At 34.5% G+C, this 20,100-nt stretch overlaps 1 protein-coding gene across 8 annotated transcripts in view; it reads right to left on the bottom strand.

Moving 5' to 3' along the window:
* Window positions 1–1,282: 1,282 nt before the first annotated feature.
* The window catches only part of LOC131061416 (probable UDP-arabinose 4-epimerase 2), a 31,707-nt gene continuing 12,889 nt past the window's right edge, over window positions 1,283–20,100 (bottom strand). For 7 of the 8 annotated variants that reach the window (XM_057995065.2, XM_057995067.2, XM_057995070.2 and 4 more), the window contains exons 8-10: window positions 18,263–18,392; window positions 17,590–17,734; window positions 1,377–1,958 (exon numbers count right to left, since the gene is read on the bottom strand). In XM_057995065.2, coding sequence (XP_057851048.1) covers window positions 1,732–1,958; window positions 17,590–17,734; window positions 18,263–18,392 — 502 coding nt within the window. In that variant the 3' untranslated portion in view covers window positions 1,377–1,731. Of the gene's footprint in view, window positions 1,959–17,589; window positions 17,735–18,262; window positions 18,393–20,100 lie in introns of all 8 variants that reach the window. The other variant, XM_057995075.2, reaches the window with a different exon arrangement.

Below are 20,100 nucleotides of genomic sequence, written 5' to 3'. Positions count from 1 at the left end.
TATTGTTTTAAATTACAAGGAATGCCTAGAAAGATATAAAAAATAGATTGTAAAAATATATGCGCTAGTTTTAAAGAATCTCACAAAAATATGAATAAAGCTTCCTCTACAATAAAATGATGTTTTTGTAACTACTAAATATATACTTCCACAATATGTTGAATCCTCATTAATATAAAACCTGCAAATACTGAAATATATGTTAAAATGCAAACAAAATTTTTAAATACAAATACATCCTCTATATCCTATTTAAGAATTTTATCCTCCAATCTGTAAAAAATTAAATAAGTTTCATCTTTTAACATCCAAAATCCAAAGATTCTAGTCCTATAAGTAATATGAACAAATCTCTCAAGAGCCAACAAACTCCTAAAACAAACAAGACTCGTTTTCTTAAAAAACAATTGAAATATTAATGTGAATCTATCTAATTACCCTTTGTTTTATAACTAATTAATTTTCTTTTCATATAATTTATCTTGACAAAACTGCCACGTCCTAAAATGACAATATCTTATAAGAACTCACGCCCCTAAAATAATAATAATAATAATAATAATAGGACCTACACAAACTAATCAATTTAAAAACACATAACAAAGTATGAAAGGATAAAAAAAAGTTAGGATCGTCAAATCAAAGGGATGGTTTCAGGCTTTTGTAAACTGTTGCACTGGATCGACCCAGTTTGAATACCAATTAACATATATATTGACATGACAAATGTGACTTAAAAACTAGAGTGGAATTTACACAGTATTTTCTACTCAAAAATTTGCAACCGATGGTTGGTGAGAGTACAATCACATGGCTTGCTTCCAAAACAATAGAAAATATCCATGGATTCCATATACATGGAAATATGTATGTCTTTCAACATGCTAGATAAAAATTGAAATAAGGGGGCTCACTGATTCAGACAGCCTTTGCTGGATTCCAACTGGATTCCAAAGTGGAAGCGTTATGTTTATCATTAAATTTCAAATCTCAAGAAGAGAAAAAGGAAAATTACATCCTTTCAATTAACTTAATCTTGATTGAATCAAACACATGAGAATGCTACACAAAGACTCGGGTAAACGATGAATGACACCATAGCTGTTTCTTTTTGTTTAACCGTCTAGAAGTGAGAATATGCTTGAAGCTGAAGAATGGAAATTGCCCTATGGGTGGAAAGTGAATGCTTAATTTTCTTATTCTGTTAGTTTGCTCAGCCGACACGAAATGAGAGTTAGTATCTCACAAAACAATATGACACCATCGCCTTTTTTACCCACTGTGACCCATAAAAAATTGTCACACTTCAATGCCGCTAAAATGAGATACCTTAGAAAGAATTTTACACCATAGTTGAGCTTCATCCTTGCCAGCAATTACAAAAAATAATCTTTTCCATTTGCATAAAGTGTATGTTTGAACCAAGCTCGTAACCCGCATCTCGGATTGGACAATGAATATCTCATCTTTTTAAGTAGGACTACATGTTCCTCTTCCAATAGAAATAGAACCAAGAGCTTCCATTCTCTAACATGGAAGGCAATATTTGATAAATGCAATCACATAGCGCGCTAAATACAATAATAAATATACCTATGATTCCATATACGCCGCAATGTGTCTTTCGACATGCTAGATCCAAATCATACATAAGGAGCTCATCGTTTCAGATAGCCATGGATGGATTCCAAATGTTGCGAATTGTGCTTTGGCTAAGTAACGTTAAAAATTTCATTGGTTTGCATAGCCATTAGGATGGGATTTCCGCCACCTCCAAGCAACAGTCAAAGTTTCTGTAAGATCTGTATACTGAGCAGACCAATTAAGTTCACTCTGTATTTTTGAAGGATTGCTATACACTTCAGCATAGTCACCTGGTCTTCTCTCCAAAGAGACTACGGTTATATTGACACCAGTTGCTTTTTTGCAAGCTTCAACAAACTCCTTAACAGAACTACCTGCAGCGAAATAAAACCAACAGATTAAAACATCATTCATGCTTTAATCATGATCCTTCAACCAATCATTTCTAAGATGCATTGTTTGATAAATACTGTAAATTCTGACCATGATTAATTTGCTTAACAGAAATAGTCAACATTTTACTAAAATGTATGGTAAACTGCTAAAAAACTTCGAAAGGGTTATTCTTTAGTAAACATGATACTAACCTTAAAAGAAATTCTGCAGTAATTGTATTTTTTTGGCACACAATTCTACTGCTACCATGAAAGGCAAGAAACTTTCTTGAGAAAACAATCTAGCTATCAGTTGTAAGGCTCGCATAGCTTAACAGTGGAGCAAAAATCCTAGAGATGTGTCAAAGCCAAACTGTACATCATCAGGAAATCTCTCTATGAGCCATATAGCCATGTAGGAGCCTATTCAATTGCGCATATCTAGATATATGTCACGTGTCAAGACAAAACGTACCATTATTGGCAGTCATAAATTTTATGAGCCCTACTGCCACCCCAGTGTACTACAAACTACAAAGTATTGTTTTGAAAGAAAACTGAGTGGATATTCCAATACACCCAACAGACTCAATTTCCACAACTCCAAAAAGATATTGAATACAATTTCCTTATAATCAAAGAAATGAGCTCCTTTGATCCATTTTATGTTTGTAATTTAGTGTGTTCATTATGTGTTGTAGTATAGGCTGCATGGTATATCACTTTCATGTCAGACTTGATTTTCGGTCATAGGAAGCACTTAAAACTTTTGTAACTCGTCTTAGAAACCTTCCTATTTCAGGAGGAAAGCTTTTTATAAAGAGCCCAGCTCTTCATCATGTAAGATATCAATCAATGATTGTAAATATTAAACTCCAGCCAGTTCTGTACACAATTTATGTGTCTTACTACACTTGTACATACCCCTATTAAAAGGTAGGCAAGCTGCTCAAATTTAGGGCCTTTTAGTTGTCATATGTTGAGGACAAGGGCAAATTCACTTTTGAAAAATAAAATCAAGTGGCCCAACTGAGAGCCAGCCAGCTGAATGATGGAAAACAACAGTTGCTCAATTTTACAAAGCTTAGCATAATCAGGTACCTTTAACAAATTAAGATTCCTTGAAAAGAGAGCCCCATAATCCTTTGATTAAGAAAGTGAGTTCCCTTACCCTTCTAAATAAGCAGTGCTCCTTTATGCACATAAACGAAAATAGTTTCAACTAAGATATTCAATTTTTTTTTTGCGTGGAAAATGATTACACTATTGTACTTAAAGCATTTCAAGACACAATATGGTGACCAGAGAATTATAAGATATTATTTATGGGTTTCAAAAATAATCTAAGAAAAATTTCTGTAATAAATGCCAGCATTGTGATTTCCCTACAATTGTTTGTGTGCTTGAGCATACACAGGCCAAGTTGGTGCACAAGTATATGGTTTATGGTCGAATTTTTCTTAAATTGTACTAACTGCTTTAAGTTTATACCCCCTTGAAACTTTTTTTTATTTTTTTATTGTTTGAACCTGTGGTTTATTTTAGCCTAACGCTTTGCTGTTACTCAATCTGCATTTTGTTGACTGTATTTGGCCCTCACATACATTAATATAATTCATTTATTATAAGAAATGTTCAGATTTGGACAAAGCCTACACTACATTAGCTGCACATTACAGACTAAAATACATGTAATTCCCTGATATCCATATTGCCGTTTTGCATGTTAGTAAAAACTTCTGCAAGATAATTAAACCTATATGATTGAAGAGGCCAACTGGAAATGAATATAGAACCAATTCTCTCATTCATAACCATAGACATGAAAAGCCCTACATAAAGCTACTCTAGAAACTGCAAATATTAATCTTTACAGGGTAATCCTATGGATTAACACACTCAGTTAATTGGTAGTTATTGGGAATTTACTAGTTTGTTTTATTTGTGGCTGTTTAACTTCTCTGAATCCCTATAAATAAACTTGCAAATCTTCACTTCCAATACAATAAACATTTACCATTCCGTTCTGCTTTCATTTCAATCCTGGCCTCAGTGGTATCGGAGCACAGGCAATCTGAACATTGAAAATTACAGCAGCATTTGAGATATTGCAAAAGAAACAGATACATTGCCGTCAAGTAATGGGACACATATTGGCAATGCAAAGAGACCATGATTAGCAACTTCTGTTACTGTTAATCTTTACCACTAACACAACCCTTTGCTTATCAGTGATAATATATGTTTTGTTTTGTTTTATTTTCCACCTGAAGCAAACGGAGGCAGAGAAAAAGGTGCTTCAGGAATTTTGGGATTTTGTGGCCCTAAATGGTATATAGATTTCAAGAGATGAAAGTGTAGAAACATTTTTATAAGTGATTGTATTATCTGCCCTAAACAAACGCTTAGCATCCAAACATGAAGAGTTTGTAGATGAAAAAGTGCAGGAATAGATTTGTACAAGTATCTTAAAGTACATTCAATCACGCCAATCATGCAAACATCTGCACCCGGCCAGCAGCAACTGCATCATGTAGTTCACAAGCATGGGTATTTCATTCTCTAAAGGCATATGCATAAGCATGAAGAATGAGTGTGCAGCGATTGCTTAAAATCAATGGTTATTTGAAGCATCAAAGCTGCACATGCATTTGCTGGGTGAAAACAAAAGACAGAAGATGCAGTAGAGAATTCCAGTATTAAATAATGCTGGTGCTTCAGCAGAATTTTTTACTTATTTCTTTGTTGCTTCAAAGAATGCAGCTATAGAGGTATTTTTTCTAGTTTACCTTGCCTTTTCAACATAAATTGAAGCAAGAAAAATTAAAGAAACTCACATACAAAGATCTCTCATAAACAAGGAAAATGAGAAAACCCATAGGAAAAAAACTCCTCCCAAAAGAGAGAAGAACCCCCCAAAAAGCAGAGAGAGAAGATCACCCACCACTCCTCACCCCACCCCCACACCCACCCCCAAAAGATTAACCTACAAAATCGATGTGTCCGCATAGTAGAGTTAGAATGTGAATGCAAAATGTCTCACACTGAGTGCTAAAGTAGATCCCTTTCCATCAATTGGTGCACCTTACTTTTGGAAAAAAACCTCAAGTCACAAGTCTATTGAATTCCCACTCCAAAGGTGGAATGAAAGGCTAGAATAGGAAGATCTCTGAGAAATGCTCACCTATATCAAAGTTAGTGCATAGATGTGCTAAAGTCCAATAAGGAGTCCCAAGCCTAACCATAAAAGATGGCAATAAAACAATCGTGAATGGAGAGAAATCAGAAGAGTTTATAAGTACCCTCATTACATCCAAAGAGAAAAGCCCCCTTCAAGAGAAAAGAGAACCAAAAATTGCATCCCAACAATGAGGCCATGTAAGGTACCCATGCACAAAGATGCTCCCCTATAGAGAGGCAGAGAGAACCAAACTATAACAAAGTCGATGCCAAACTATAACAAAGGTTGATGAATCAAATTAGGTACCAAATAGGACTCAAAATGGCTCTCAACATCATTATGAGATTTGAATCAAGATCTAGATAATCATGTAAAAGTGGTCATCATAAATAATAATTGAGGTAAATCATATGATTCATGAACTGTAGGTTGTGTCACCATGTAAGCATGTAGTGTTAAAAAATAACATCCAAATAAGTAAATATCCTCGTCAAAGTTGTCATCAAAGAGAAGACAAATACCCTCAATATGTCATCAAGATTTGAAAGGTGAGTCCACAAACAAACATGTAATGTCCAGTAAGTCTACCTCCCAATAAGTGGATCTTATAGACATGAAAAACCCTGCTATAGACAATTGTTGGAAGCCCTAAAAGAAGTGTCTCAGAACTCTAATGAAGCTATAGGTGATGGAGGAATATCCTGCAAAAGGAAAGCTATTTCCTCAATATTAAAGTAATATTGTAATATTTAGTTTATAATGATCAATTAGTCTTTATAGTAGACTTTAGGAATGTTCTTTATTCTTTTAGTTGTCGTTCTTATACTTCTGCTTTATTAGTTGCTGCTCTTATCCTTTATGGATAAAGCCTTCATAACTCTTATTTAAGGAGACTTTCACTCAGTTTATTATTGAACATCTCGGCAATCATTCTATGTTCCTATTTATTGCAATATGGTATCAAAGCTTAGGTAAAGCCTCGACATACATGATAGCAAATTGTCTTAAGGATTGGTGTTGGCAATGATTGATTGAGGAATCGTTGGTGAGACATAGAATGTGTTAAAGGAGTGTCTTATGGAACAGTACGACACTATATAGAATCATACGAACTCTTACAAGGGAAATTTTGTAAGATTTTGCGGAAGGTGAAAATCAAGGCATTTTTTTAGTGGATTGTCATGGATTTTTTTACTATTAAAAATCGTGATTCTTTTTTTTGCAAAATTACATGGGTTTTCTGCTAAAAACTGCACTATTTCTTTACAAAAATAGCATGGCCTATTTTCTTCCATTTTTTGGAAACAAAAATTAAAAAGAAATTGTGGGTTTTTCCTCAACAAAAATTGTGATTTTTTCTGCTCAAAATCACAACCTGGTTCAATAAAATCCCACAACTTTTGCTCAAAATAGTTCAGTAAAATCACACAACTAGGGCCCAAGTTTTTTGCACAATTTTTTCTTTAAAAATCATGGGCAAATTTCTTTAAAAAGCACATGCCTACGGTTTTGGCATGTTTTAAATTTTCTCATGTTTTTTGGCAATTTTTAAAATAAAATCGTGGGTGTTTTCTATAAATTGTGGCGGTTAAAGTTTGACAAATCTTTTGTACAAGATCTAAGGAATTTTTACATCTAAATCATAGGGTTTGCTGAATATTTTCTCCTATTTTTTCAATACATAGGGTTTGCCATGACTAGGGCAAGGATTTTGTACCTGCTGACTAGGATTTGACCAAGAAAAATTTAAGTATTTTTCTATATTTTATTAGCAAAAAATTACAGTGTTTGCAAACAAAGGTTTCTTTATTTTTTGTAAATGCGAGTTGCGAGAGGGATGGCTTCATTACCCAACATCATGTTGGAAGGCATGCCAGCTTTTTCCTAGCAAGAAAAACAACACAGAAAAGCAATGCATGCTCATAATCTTCGAGTACATATGCCTTAATAAGATCATCCTCGGTATTGACACTTGGCCATAGGTTGCAGGAAAGAACATGACAAGTTTGATGAGCATAATTCAGAAGTCCTCATGCTGATAAAGCTATCAATGACCAATGAAATACTTACGGAGCTCAAACAGGCAAAACCTTTGTGGAAATTTGGAAGCACCTGCAAGATTTGCATGAGACCTTAAATAAAGGTAGGGCCTTCTTCCTAAAAATTATGCTTTTCTCAATCATGATGGATGAGTGAATGTCTTTACAAGAGCATTTGATGAAGATCAAAGACATTCTATTGCAAAGTTGCATGGACATGGATACAGATATGGATATGGATACAGTATTGGATATAAATACGGCCATTTACGAAGACCCCCAATATGGATATGGTTGAATACGACCTTCACAAAAAACACATACACATATTTAACACAATTTTCTAAGTCACTAGAGGAGATCTTCATTACTTTGAAAGCAATATAGACACATAATTGCAACATACACAATTTTAAGTTGATTTAACAATTTACTGTCATGCCTCCAATCTGACAACATACCTGAATAAGAAATTGTCTTACAATAGCATGACTTCACAATTTTTTCTCCTAGCATCAATCATAATATTAACAGCAGTTCGTGATTACTATAGCAGATTGCATGGAATAAGGATTACTGTATATATAATGAATAGCAATTGCTTTATGAATTGATCCTCTCTCATTCCTCTAGCAGCAATCTCCTCTAAAATGGATAGGGGATTAGTTAGACTAAACAATGATGAATTATGAGAAGTGAGTAGGCTATGAAGAGATGCGGTTGGCAACGAACGTACATATTCCACTCCAAGGGTCACAACCTGGCAGCGAATGGACATATTCCACTCCAAGGGACACAACCTTTAAGTAAAGTCATAACCCTCCAAATCCGATGGAGGAATATAAGAAGACATTTCCCAGCAGTCAAGGGAGGCATTGAGCTACAGCAGAAGCACTCATTGCAGCAGACCGATCTGAATAGTAACATATTTGTTCCTTGCGGCATGCAGAGATAATTGTCCCATAAATATATATGTATTTGTAACAGTTATATGTGGATAAATGTATATATCTGATCTCAGTTGCAGGTTTCCAAACAAGACTTATCTCATCTTATTCTTGGATGAGGATTATATCTCTAACTATATTCTGCTCTTTGCTTTGTTTTGGATTTGTAAATTTAGGGCAAAGAATAAGGTGATTCAAGAAGGGAAATTACATTTACAATATGCAAAAAAAAGTAGAGTTTTGGGCTGCTGAAATAGAAAACATTTCATTTTTCTTCCTCATTTGGTGAGGTTTTGTTTATACAAAAAAACATAAAAAAAATTCATGATTGAAGTTTTCTTAAATTAAGTTTAAGAAGATGTACGCCAAATTTTTAAAAAATACAATCACACAGTATCCGACATGATTGAAAAATCACAATTTTTTGGGCACATGTGGGTACGCTATCCGACTTGTATCCATATCTGTATCTGATACGAATATGAGGATGCGTGCACCCAGGGAGAGACAGAGGTGTATCAGCTACTCAATTTTATTGCGACACTCAATATCACATCAACCAATGTTGACTTGAAGTTTGAAGAATTGTGCAATAAGCTCTTGCAGCAAGATAGATAGAAGAAGCAATTTGGTAGAAAAAATGATACACAAAGTGTAGAACAAGCATTTGCAGGAAGGATAAGGGCAAAGGCAAATGGCCTTAAAAGAAAGAACAAAGGAATAATGAAGATGCTTCAAAGAATCTGAGAAATATCATGTAATTATTGTGGTAAAATGGGTCATACGAAGAAGTACTACAGAAAGAGGTTGATTGAATAGAAATCCAACTAGGGAGGACGTCCATGAAAGGTTCATGTCGCAAGGCATTCTAAGGAGTCACAGTCTTCTATGCTTTCATGGCCAAAAGACCAATAAATCAATCAAAGTCCTTTACATTATACATCGGTTTTGGAGCATCTCAACATTTCAACCACAAGAAAGATTGGTTCACAGAGTACATGGCTTGCTCAAATTCAGTGATCATTAGTGCTGTTAAGTACACTATTCTTGGCAAAGAAAATGTGCAAATATCTTCTAGAGGGAAAAATCTCGTTTTTCTCAATGTGTACTATGTCTCATGATTGGAGCTCAATTTGCTCTTTGTGAATCAAATTATGTGCCGTTGTCCCAATTTGGATGTCATATTTAGTGAAAACAAATGCTATATTGTTGACAAGGAATCCAATAAAATCATTGCTATCGGTATCAAAGATCATGGTTTGCATTGGCTTGTTGATACTGGACATGTTCAAGAGAGTGCATTGGTAGCCAAGAGTGCATTTGATATCAACACACTATGGCATCAATGGTATGGGCACCTTAATTTATGCTGAGCACATGATTATACTGAGAAGGCAGGGTGAATTAGTATAATACAATCCTTTACTTTTTCAACTTAAAAATCACAATAACATCAATTGCACATTATCAATAACAAAAACACACAATTTATGTGGAGACCCTTACAAAAGAAAACCACAACAAGATATTGCTTATATAAAATTGTCTTACAAACTTCCTAGGCACCAACCTACTTGAAACACCACTCCTCACAATTCGTAGGCACCAACTGCCAAAAATAAGCACCAACTTAGCAAGAGACACCACTCTCTTATAGGAGGCACCGAGCTCTTCTACTTACTGAAAACTGCTTCTTCAATGGATGATAGACATTTCTATCTCTTTCATATATCTCTCACATAAATCATATTCGTAATCTACTCATAAAATCTGATATAACATCTTCAACAGTCTGCTCATAAAGTCTGCTATAACATCTCCAAGAATCTGCTCATAACCTCCTTCAGATCTGCTCAAAAACTTCCTTCAAATCTGCTTATAAACTTCATATAAATTTGCTCCAGCTTCCTTCAATATAGATCTTCAATGCCCTTCATATTTTCTACTCTTGCTCTTAATTGGACTGATATATCATTTTATTGCCACACACATTCTTGAATGATAAATCTTCCTTTAGTTCTTCACACATCTCTCTATCATTTATTATTTTCTCTCCACACATTCCTTGTTGCATTTTATATCCTTTGGTATTAAGAGGTATCCTTTTTTGAATGGACATGTCCTTTTGTTAATACACTCCACTATCCTTAATCTTCATCACTGCCTTTTATGAACTTTAATTGCTGCCTTTAGAAATATATTTATCTCTGCCTTCAATGCTTGAAGTCTTTTCTCAATTGCTGCCCATGAACAAATCTTAATTCTTGCTCTTAATATATTGCTATCTCTCGTTATGAAATGCTGACTTTCACAACGTTAATCTCTGTTCTATTATCCAAACATAATTGCTGCTCTCCTTATGGTAATTGCTTTACTTTATCCTTTCCTAATCATTGTACTCCATTTCTTGATCACTGCCCTTAATCTCTATTCATGTAAGTCTTGGAACACATGCCTAAGTGGTTGGCAAGCAAAAAGTATAAGCATGTTCATGAGGTCAGCCACTTTGTTCGACACAAATATATTTAAATTAAATATTTCTTGTTTCATGGACACTGGCTTAGACATCATAAACTACTTCACATAAATTGATCTTCCTCTTCTTGGATCAGCAAATAATCAGCAATCTTATCCATATGTCTTCAACATCAATGACGTTCTTCTGGGACCAGCAATGACATCAATTCTCCTTTGTCATCAATGAAAATGTTTCCAACATTTTAACCTACCTCTCTCACTTGGTACGAGAGAATTTGGTTGAAGGATTACCTAACATCCAATACCCAATGCAGGGTGCTTGCAAAGCATGCCAAGCAAGGAAGCAACACAACTCCTTTTTCAAATGGATAGGCTTCGAGAGCCTTGAGAGTCTAACTACTAGTTCATCCAAATATTTGTGGACCAATGAATACGGCATCGACCAAGTACTTTCTTTTGTTTAATAATGATTTCAGTAGAAAAGTGTGGGTGTTTTTATCAAAATCAAATGTGTTTAAGAAATTTCAAAAGTTCAAATCATTCGTAGAGAAAGAGTCAAGATGTGACATCATAACTCTTAGATATGAATGGAGGTGAATTATGTTCAAATGTATTCAATAACTTTTGTGCTCGACACAAAATCAAGAGGCAATAAACAACACCCTATACTCCACAACAAAATGGAGTAGTTGAGAGAAGGAACCCTACAATTACAGAGATTGTCCGACGTATGTTGGAGAACAATAGTGTTCCCAAGAAGTTTTGGATTGAGGCAGTTTACACTACAATTTATCTCCTCAATAGGTCTCTAACACAAATTGTGAAGGAGATGACACTAGAAGAAGCTTGGTCTACGAGAAAACTAAAAGTGAGTCATCTTAAGGTCTTCAATTCTAATGCATACGTTTGGATTCCAAATGCCAAGAGAACCAAGTTGGACCCTAAGAGTAAGAAGTTCATACTTACAATGTACAATTTAAATGATGAAGCCTACAAGCTAATTGATGTTGGCACTAACTACTTGACTTTTAGCAGGGAATTTGTGATGATGAAGAAGTTGGGCCTTTTTCAACTTTCTTCGAAGATCAAGATTATTGAAGATCAGCCTATTAAGGATAAGGATTTGAATGTTCAACTTCTAAGCATGAGGAGTCTTCCAGGTAGGTAAAAATACCAAAAGAATGTATTGATGATAACATTGATCAGCATCCAAATGACATAGAAACAGGTTGCCTAAGTCATGATGGCAATGCTGATTTGGCTGAAGATGCTCCTAAAAAGAGGCCAAATTGGTAGGAAAGCATCATTGATGATGTTCAGATGATGAAATGATCAAGGGTGGATCATCCAAACGCTAGAGCAAGAACACAATTAACTTCGCTCATATGGCCAATCTTCATGGAGGCAAAAGGAAAACCTAAATGGAAAAAAGGCTATGGAAATTGAACATAAGCGTCTTATGAAAAAAAAGACTTGGGTTCTTCCCGATCTTCCACCAGGGAAAAAACCCATTAGCTGCAAACAGGTGTACAAAGTCAAGTACAAAGCACAGTTAGTCGCAAAAGGGTTCTCACAAAGAGAAGGCTTGACTATGAGGAGACCTTTGCTCATATGGCAAAGATGAGCAACATTTGTTTCATTCTAGCCATAGCAATTCAGTTTGGCTAGAAAGTCCATCAAATGGACGTAAAAGTGTCTTCCTCGATGCAACTTGGAGGAAGAAGTGTACGTCTCTCAACCTCAAGGTTTTTAGGCTGCAGGAAAGGAGCATCAAGTATGTAGACTAATGAAATCTCTATTTGACCTGAAGTAGGTACTCGGGGCAGAGTACATCAAAATTGACAAGTATTTGGTTGAATACAGATTCAAGAGAAGTCCTTCAAATCTGAATTTGTACGTCAAAAGCATAGGCAATGAGATCATTCTATTGGTCATTTATGTAAATGATATCATCATTTCAGGTAGTGAGGCACATTTGATTGAACAAATCAACTGTAATTTGAGAAAAACTTTTGAAATGACTAATTTAAGCCTCCTACGTTACTACCTAGGTGTAAAAGTTTGGCAAACATGTGGTGGTATTTTTATTGCTCGATCCAATTATGCTAGGAGTTTGCTTGACAAGTCCAAAATGACATATTGCAAAATCTCATCTACACATATGGAGAAAGGGTTGAAGCTTTCAGCCAAACAAAACTCAAAGGTAATAAATTAGTCAACATTCAGGCAACTAATGGGCAGCCCTATCTATCTTACAGCCACTAGACCCAATTTGAGCTATGTTGTGAGTTTCATTTTCAATCAAATTAATGACAGCACCAAAGGCAAAAATATTGGGTTGCAGCAAAGTGGGTGTTGTGATATGTGAAAGGAGAACTTGACTTTGGCATTTTGTATAGCAGAAGCAAAATCCTAGGCTGGTTGGATTCACAGATTCAGATTGGGTAAGTTTTGTTGATGACAAAAAATCCACTTATGGATATGTTTTCAATCTTGGCATGGATGCAATCCCATGGACCAGCAAGAAGCGGCCAAAAGTAGCTCTTTCCTTGACAGAAGCAGGGTATTAGGAAATTTTAAAAGCAACATGTGAGGCAATATGGCTTCAAAGAATGCTTTCAAACATTAAAATTTCTCAAGCGGGGCCTTCACCCTTGTTTTGTGACAATCGAAGGGTGCTAAAGCTTGGCAAGAACCTGATCTTCCACAAACGTACCAAACATGTGGAATTTCATTATCATTTCATCAGGTAACTTGTAGAAGATGGATCGGTTATGTTGCAATATTGTCCAACTAAGGATCAAACTGCAAACATTCTTACAAAGACTTTGAGTCCTGATAAATTTGTGAAAATTTGAGATAAATTTGGTGTAGATAGTAAATTGACCATTAAAAGAGAGTTTTAAAGTAATATTGTAATATTTAGTTTATATTGTTCAATTTTTCTTTAGGATAGACTATAGGAATATTATTTCTTCTTTTAGTTGTCGTTCTTATCCTTTCTCTTTATTAGTTGTCATTCTTATAATTTTTCTTTATTAGTTGCCATATCCTTTATGGATAAAGCTTTTGTAACCCTTTATTAAGGAGACTTTCCCTCAGTTTTTTATTGAATATCTTCGTAATCATTCTGTGTTCTATTATTCGTAATACTCAATGGTCTCATCTAGATTGAAGATGTGGGACTCTACAAACAAAAGACGAGTTTCAACTAGATTGAAAATGTGACAATCTACAAACAAAAGAAGAGATGTCTAGTAGTAATGCCTCCAAATGAGGTGAATCCAAAAGACATAAAATCCTGTTGCGGAGGATCTTTCGAAGCTCTTGAAGATGTGACACTAGACTCGGAAGTAGCAACAAGTACAGAAGGAATATCCTCAACTATAGGTGGAGTATGAAAAAGAGGAGGTTGGGTAGTAGTCTCAATATCATACATATATGAAAGGTTTTTTATAGAAGCGTCACTCTCAGATATAGAATCAAGTTCTCCATAAAATTATAGAATGAAGGTCCAAGTAGTGAAATGACACTCAATGTACTCAAGCTGATGTTGAATATCTTTAGAAATAGTGAGGCATATTAGTCCATAGACCATGTAATTGTTATTTAACCATTCAATCTTCTACTTATAGTCACTTGGTTCGAGAAAAAGTTCAAGGAGATAGGGCATAACATCATGAAAAATGCAGCAATCCTATTCCTCATTCTACAACAAATAGTTCTCTAAATTTAGCCAGACAACAAAACAATGGATTTCAATACCAAAACTCATAACTAAACACTCCCTAGAATGAAACTTTAAATCAATTTGTGATTACAAAACACCTATATATAAGACAATGTTCGACACTTCATTTTAGTGTGATTACAACGCAAGATATCAAATTTATAAAGTTTGACAAAGTCCAAAAGTGGCCAAAGTGCTAGAACTATAACTCAAACACAATATGAGAGAAAATTGAGAGCACTAGTGCATAGTATGCCAAAAAATGCACTCTAAAAAACTAAGACTCAAAAAGGAGTCTGTTTGCACAAATTAACTCTCTCCAAAGGTCTCAAAATGAGAACTGTGTAATAGAACCTCTATGGGACTGGAAAAAATTGTTTGAAGTTGTCTATCAAACTGAAAAACAACCGGGGGGCTAGAAGCCTTGGTAGCAAATGGGCAACACTCGAGCAGTCAAAGGGTGGCGATGACAAAATGGCTAGGAGCAAGTGGTGCAATAGCAATTGAGCTAGTGATGCACTGCCAAAGCAATAGTGGCTCATTGAGGCAACAGTCTAGTGGCAAACAAGCAACAAGCTACTGGTTTTTGCTCAAGTGGTTGAGACTGGCAATTTAGATCCGCAATCTTGTGCATGCAGCACAATCTACATGATGCCACATAATCTATGCAGACACGAAGGTAAAATTTATTTTATTTTGCTTTTTGCTTTGAAAAAATCATACAGAATTGTATCATACAATCAAAACAAAAAATTGCGACAAATTCTCCTAACATTAAAACTAAACAATTTATATATGAAAATAGGGATCTTGGAGCCTTCCAAATGTAATGGCAGGGTCTGTTTGGCCTTCAAATACCTCAAAAACAAGTTGTATGCCTAATGCATCCGATCAAACCCCTATTTGCAAACAAGATTCCTAATCTCTAATTTCAATGAAACAAAAACAATCTTAACTTTCTCAAGCTTCTTGGGCAATGTGGAATAGAAGAAAAATATCAAGATCACCAAAAACTTGTAATCGCTCAAATTTCAAAAAATGCAAATGAAAATCTCAAAAATCAATCCATCAAACGTTTTTAATTCTCAAGTCATCCAAAGATGCAAGAGAAGAGCATATTGGGCTTTCAAGAAACTTGCATGCACAATGATTACCATTTTCTAACCCTATACCAAAAGCATTGATACTATTTTAGAATCTACAAAACAAATATTAACCCAAAAATCTAGTGCAAGGATTAGATACAATGAAATTACAAATTCAAATTATCAAATTGTTAAAGATCAAAATAGCATCGAACAATTAGTTCTGCGGAACATTCATATGCAAGAGACGCAAACCTATAATAAGAAAATAGTATAAAGAAAAGCTCACAATTAAAGCAAAATCCTTATAGCCTTATAGTTTCCACTTAGAAGACAGTGAGGAAAAGGGAAAATACCAAAATACAAGGGATTGTCATCTAAGTTTTCAAATCCAAGAGGATAAGGAAAAAGCAAAATCCCATGAAAGAAAGAGACTATGCGTGAACTTGTTGTCCTATCTTACCCAAGTAATGAAAAAATAAATTATCTAAGTAAACTTAATAAGCAAGTGCAATATCACACTTACGATACCCAACATGATAACCAAAGAGAAAAGAAGATAAACACAATCAAAAAAGTATTTTTATAGTCTATTTTGAATCTTCAAAAGCATATAGGTTGCATGATGAGGCAGATACAAAATATCCTATTGCTCGTGATGTTATAACTTATAATTTGTGAAACCTACAAACCTCACTTGGAGGTGAAGGATTAATCTTTTGGAACCATATTTGGAATCTCTAACTCAGAATGTATAAGAGAAAATCATTTGATCAAGAATTTCAAACTCATCAAGAAAAATTTCAGCCTTCTCATGAAGAATTTCAAATTTTACCAAATGAGCATGGAACACAAGAAACCATACAACAATTAGAAAGTGAAAGAGCTTCTAATCAAAAAATAGAAGTACTAATAATTCAACCTAGATCTTCATAATGAACAAAAAGGGTCTGACAAACTCTTAAAGATTTGAGACTTACTGAAATTTGCAAGATAGGAACAAGAAGTTCATACAAGGCAAGACAATAGGCTCAATCCAATAAAGGCTACAGCCTATTGATGAAATCAATATAACAGTAGAATCAGAACCAACATCCTTTAAAGAAGCTGAAAAATACTGCAATGTGGAGGAAGACTATGCAAGGTTTAAAAAATGGCACTTGGGAGTTGATCGATCCTCCACTAGGTTGTAGCCCTATTGATTGTAAGTGGATCTTTTGAAACAAGTACAAGACAGATGGCTCACTTGACAAGTATAAAGCAAGACTTGTTACAAAGGAATATGCTCAAAAAGAGGGGATAGATTATGAAGAAATCTTTGCAACTGCAGTGAAGTGTTCTACTCTCAGCATAAAATAGACAGAAGGTTCATCAAATGGATGTGAACACTACATTTTTAAATGGTGATTTCAAAAAAACAGTGCACGACTCAACTAGAAGGGTTCTTGAAGATTTACAATAACACTATGTTTCATCAACACCTCTCATAGTTTACAATCAATCATTTTCTCTTCTCCACCTTGCTTCCTCTTGATGATGGATCATAGAGTATGATCTAAAATTATTGATGAAAAAATGTTTATGCAGTTAAATCCAAAAGCTTTATAGACACTCAATATTATGGACTGTAGAAATTTAATGTTTTTAATCAATCTGCAATCAAGATGGCCAAAAATCCAGTCTTCCATGATCAAACCAAACATGTCAACACAAAGTTTCATTTGAATTGAGATCATGTGAAAGATGGCAATGTACAACTCAAGTATTCTCCAACTACAGACCAGCCAGCAGACATTTGGAAGATAAAAATTTGAGAAGTTCAAACCCCTTCAAATTAAGCGGGAGAATGTAAATATTAATCTTTACATTTATTCAATTTTTGGTAATTTGGTTATCTGTGACAGTTTAGCTTCTCCATTACATATAAATAAACTTGTAAATCCTCATTTCCAGTACAATAAACATTACCATTCTGTTCTGATTTATTTTTCAATCATGACCTGACAAAACGTGGCATTATATTTTGTTATACAATGGATAGTCAAAACTAGAGGATTATATGCCCAAACCATAGGGTATTTAAAGTTGAATTTCTTAATTTACAGACATTTAGGAACCCATGTAACTATTACAGGCATGTATCATGCATGTGCAAAGGTTAACTTTCATACCTTTTCCAGTGCCCACATTATAAATACTGACTTCCCCTAACCGAGTGTTGTTCAGTGCCTTGACATGGGCATCAACTAAGTCAGTTACATGAATATAATCTCGGATGCATGTTCCATCTCTTGTTTCATAATCTGTACCTTTGATCTACACATACAAATGAAGCATCTATTCAATCTCATGAGCATGCATAGTCAACAAACGCATATAATGTATTATAAAATGTAGACAGAAATGCTTAACATTGACACCAACATATTTGGGAACATTGCTTTCCTTTGGTCCACATGATAATAAAGTATGCCTTAGCCTAGTAAAGTGCAATTGAGACAAAATTCTGATACTCTTGAAAGTTTACCTCCATTATGATTTTTCTATTCAACTTTAATTTTCAAAACAAAAATTATTTAATTTCCAAGACACGATCAGGAATGCACAAAATTTTAAATTGCACACAAGTGAACTTGTACAAAAACAGATCATACAGATCATTCAACCCCTTTTAACTGTTTGCACTACGCTCTTGTCTCATTTACAAAAGAATTTCAATCAGATATCTTTAAAGTAGACAATACATTGTTTGCTAGCGAGTTGCTTTTCTGCAGAAAAACTTTTAAAACTTATATTGCAATTTTCAGCTTCCTCTTGCAATATTCAAAAGGATGGTTCTTGCACCTGTAAACCAGGGATGATGCCCATAGCTGCATCAAAGCATGCACCAGATATTCGACCATGATTTCGCAACTCAGGTCTTGGTGCTTCACCAAGCCTTCCTTCAGGATCGGAGCCAATAACATTGAAATACCTGATACAGTAGCAACAATACTGGTGTTACTAGAAACGTGAGTTATCAAAAACATATTAGAGCTGTGTGAGGTTTGAACTCTTATCAAGAATCATAACTCATAAAAAAGATACCTATAATGCTGGATAAAGTATCTCAACAAAATATAAAAATAACACATATTGAAGCACACATTCTATACTGTTGGAATTATGCCACAAAATACTTATGAATGAAAAATATGCCTATCTTCCCCACTGATTAGAAATATAAGATGGAAGTGTTCAAGACAGATTGGATCTCCCTCCATTGAATTTGTTTGAATTGAATATTAAGGAGATCCCTTGAAGAAACCCATAGCAACAAGAGCAGGTGACATGTGTCAAGATCATATTGACTTTATATAGAATTGATGATCCTGATGAAATAATGTAGAGGATTGTGGAATATTGCAATGCAAACAAAATAGAAACAAGGATTGAACAAAATTATTAAAAAGACAGGTTCAAAAATTGTATGCAACTCCACACTTTTATGCAAAATTACAGCAAGTTTCTATATCCAACTTTAGTCTCCACTGGTTCCTTTCACATAGCTTCATTGAGGGCACATCTGATGTAATGAAATAACTTGCACAAGAATAATATAATATTAAATATGCTGCAAAGAAATTAATAATAATATGCCACTGAGGGGGCAACCCTCTAATCCACTTTGAGGGGGATACCTCCAATTCTTTAATAAGAATTCAATATTCCACATGATGATAATAGCTAACCTACACCTCCTATATATACCATATTTATGCCTTGGATACCACTTAAGCCGGGCTTAAATACTTAAATATAACTCCTAGGACGACCTATATACATATATATGATTATAACAATGATTATGTATATTATTTAAGAGTTAAGGTAGCCACAAACTCATAACACAATACACGCTATAGGGAAGGGGCATAACATTGCTCCCCTCTTTACAAAAGCATTGTCCTCAATGCTAAATTTTTGTCTTTTTCTTCTTCTTCATCTCCTTTTCTTGCTTCAACTTCTACTTCTTCTATTCATTACTTGTTCTGCTTTTTCTTTCTCTTGTTCTTGCTTTTTCTCTTTCTCTTGTTCTTGTTCTTTTTCTTTCTCTTACTCCTTCTCTTGTGCTGGCTCTTACTCTTGCTTCTGCTCCTACTCTTGCACTTGCTCTTGTTCTTCTACTTCTTTCTCTTCTTCTTGTTCTTCTACTTCTTGTACTCGTTCCTAGATATCACTTTCCAAAAAATATCTCCAAGAAATTAGTGGATTTGTAGCCTCGAGAGTGAAATTAATGTAAAACCTAATTTTGCAATATGTAACTTATTTCTTCTCCAATTTCTCTAAAACATGGACTATAGACTCTTCAATAACCACCTCAAAAACCTTTTTTAAATTAGGAATAGAATAACTCAGGTCTGAAATATATGTTCTTCACAAAAATTTAGGGTATAAACTCTAATTCTGCATTAACTCGCTCAATTCTGCTCCAATGGCCCTAAAAATTGGACTGAAGGTTCTCCAATATATTCTTAAAAAACCCATTAAAATTTGGGATGAAATTTGCTCGTATTTGGAAGATACACGATTTCTAAAATGACCAGCAAAATTGATGAATATGCCTTGCCTTCACAGTGCCAAGATCATGCTCTGATACCAGTTGTAATGAAATAACTTGTACAAGATGAATATAATAGGAA

The sequence above is a fragment of the Cryptomeria japonica genome, chromosome 8, assembly GCF_030272615.1.
Source record: "Cryptomeria japonica chromosome 8, Sugi_1.0, whole genome shotgun sequence".
NCBI classification, from domain to species: Eukaryota; Viridiplantae; Streptophyta; class Pinopsida; order Cupressales; family Cupressaceae; genus Cryptomeria; species Cryptomeria japonica.
This window is presented reverse-complemented; position numbering and strand designations above follow the sequence as displayed.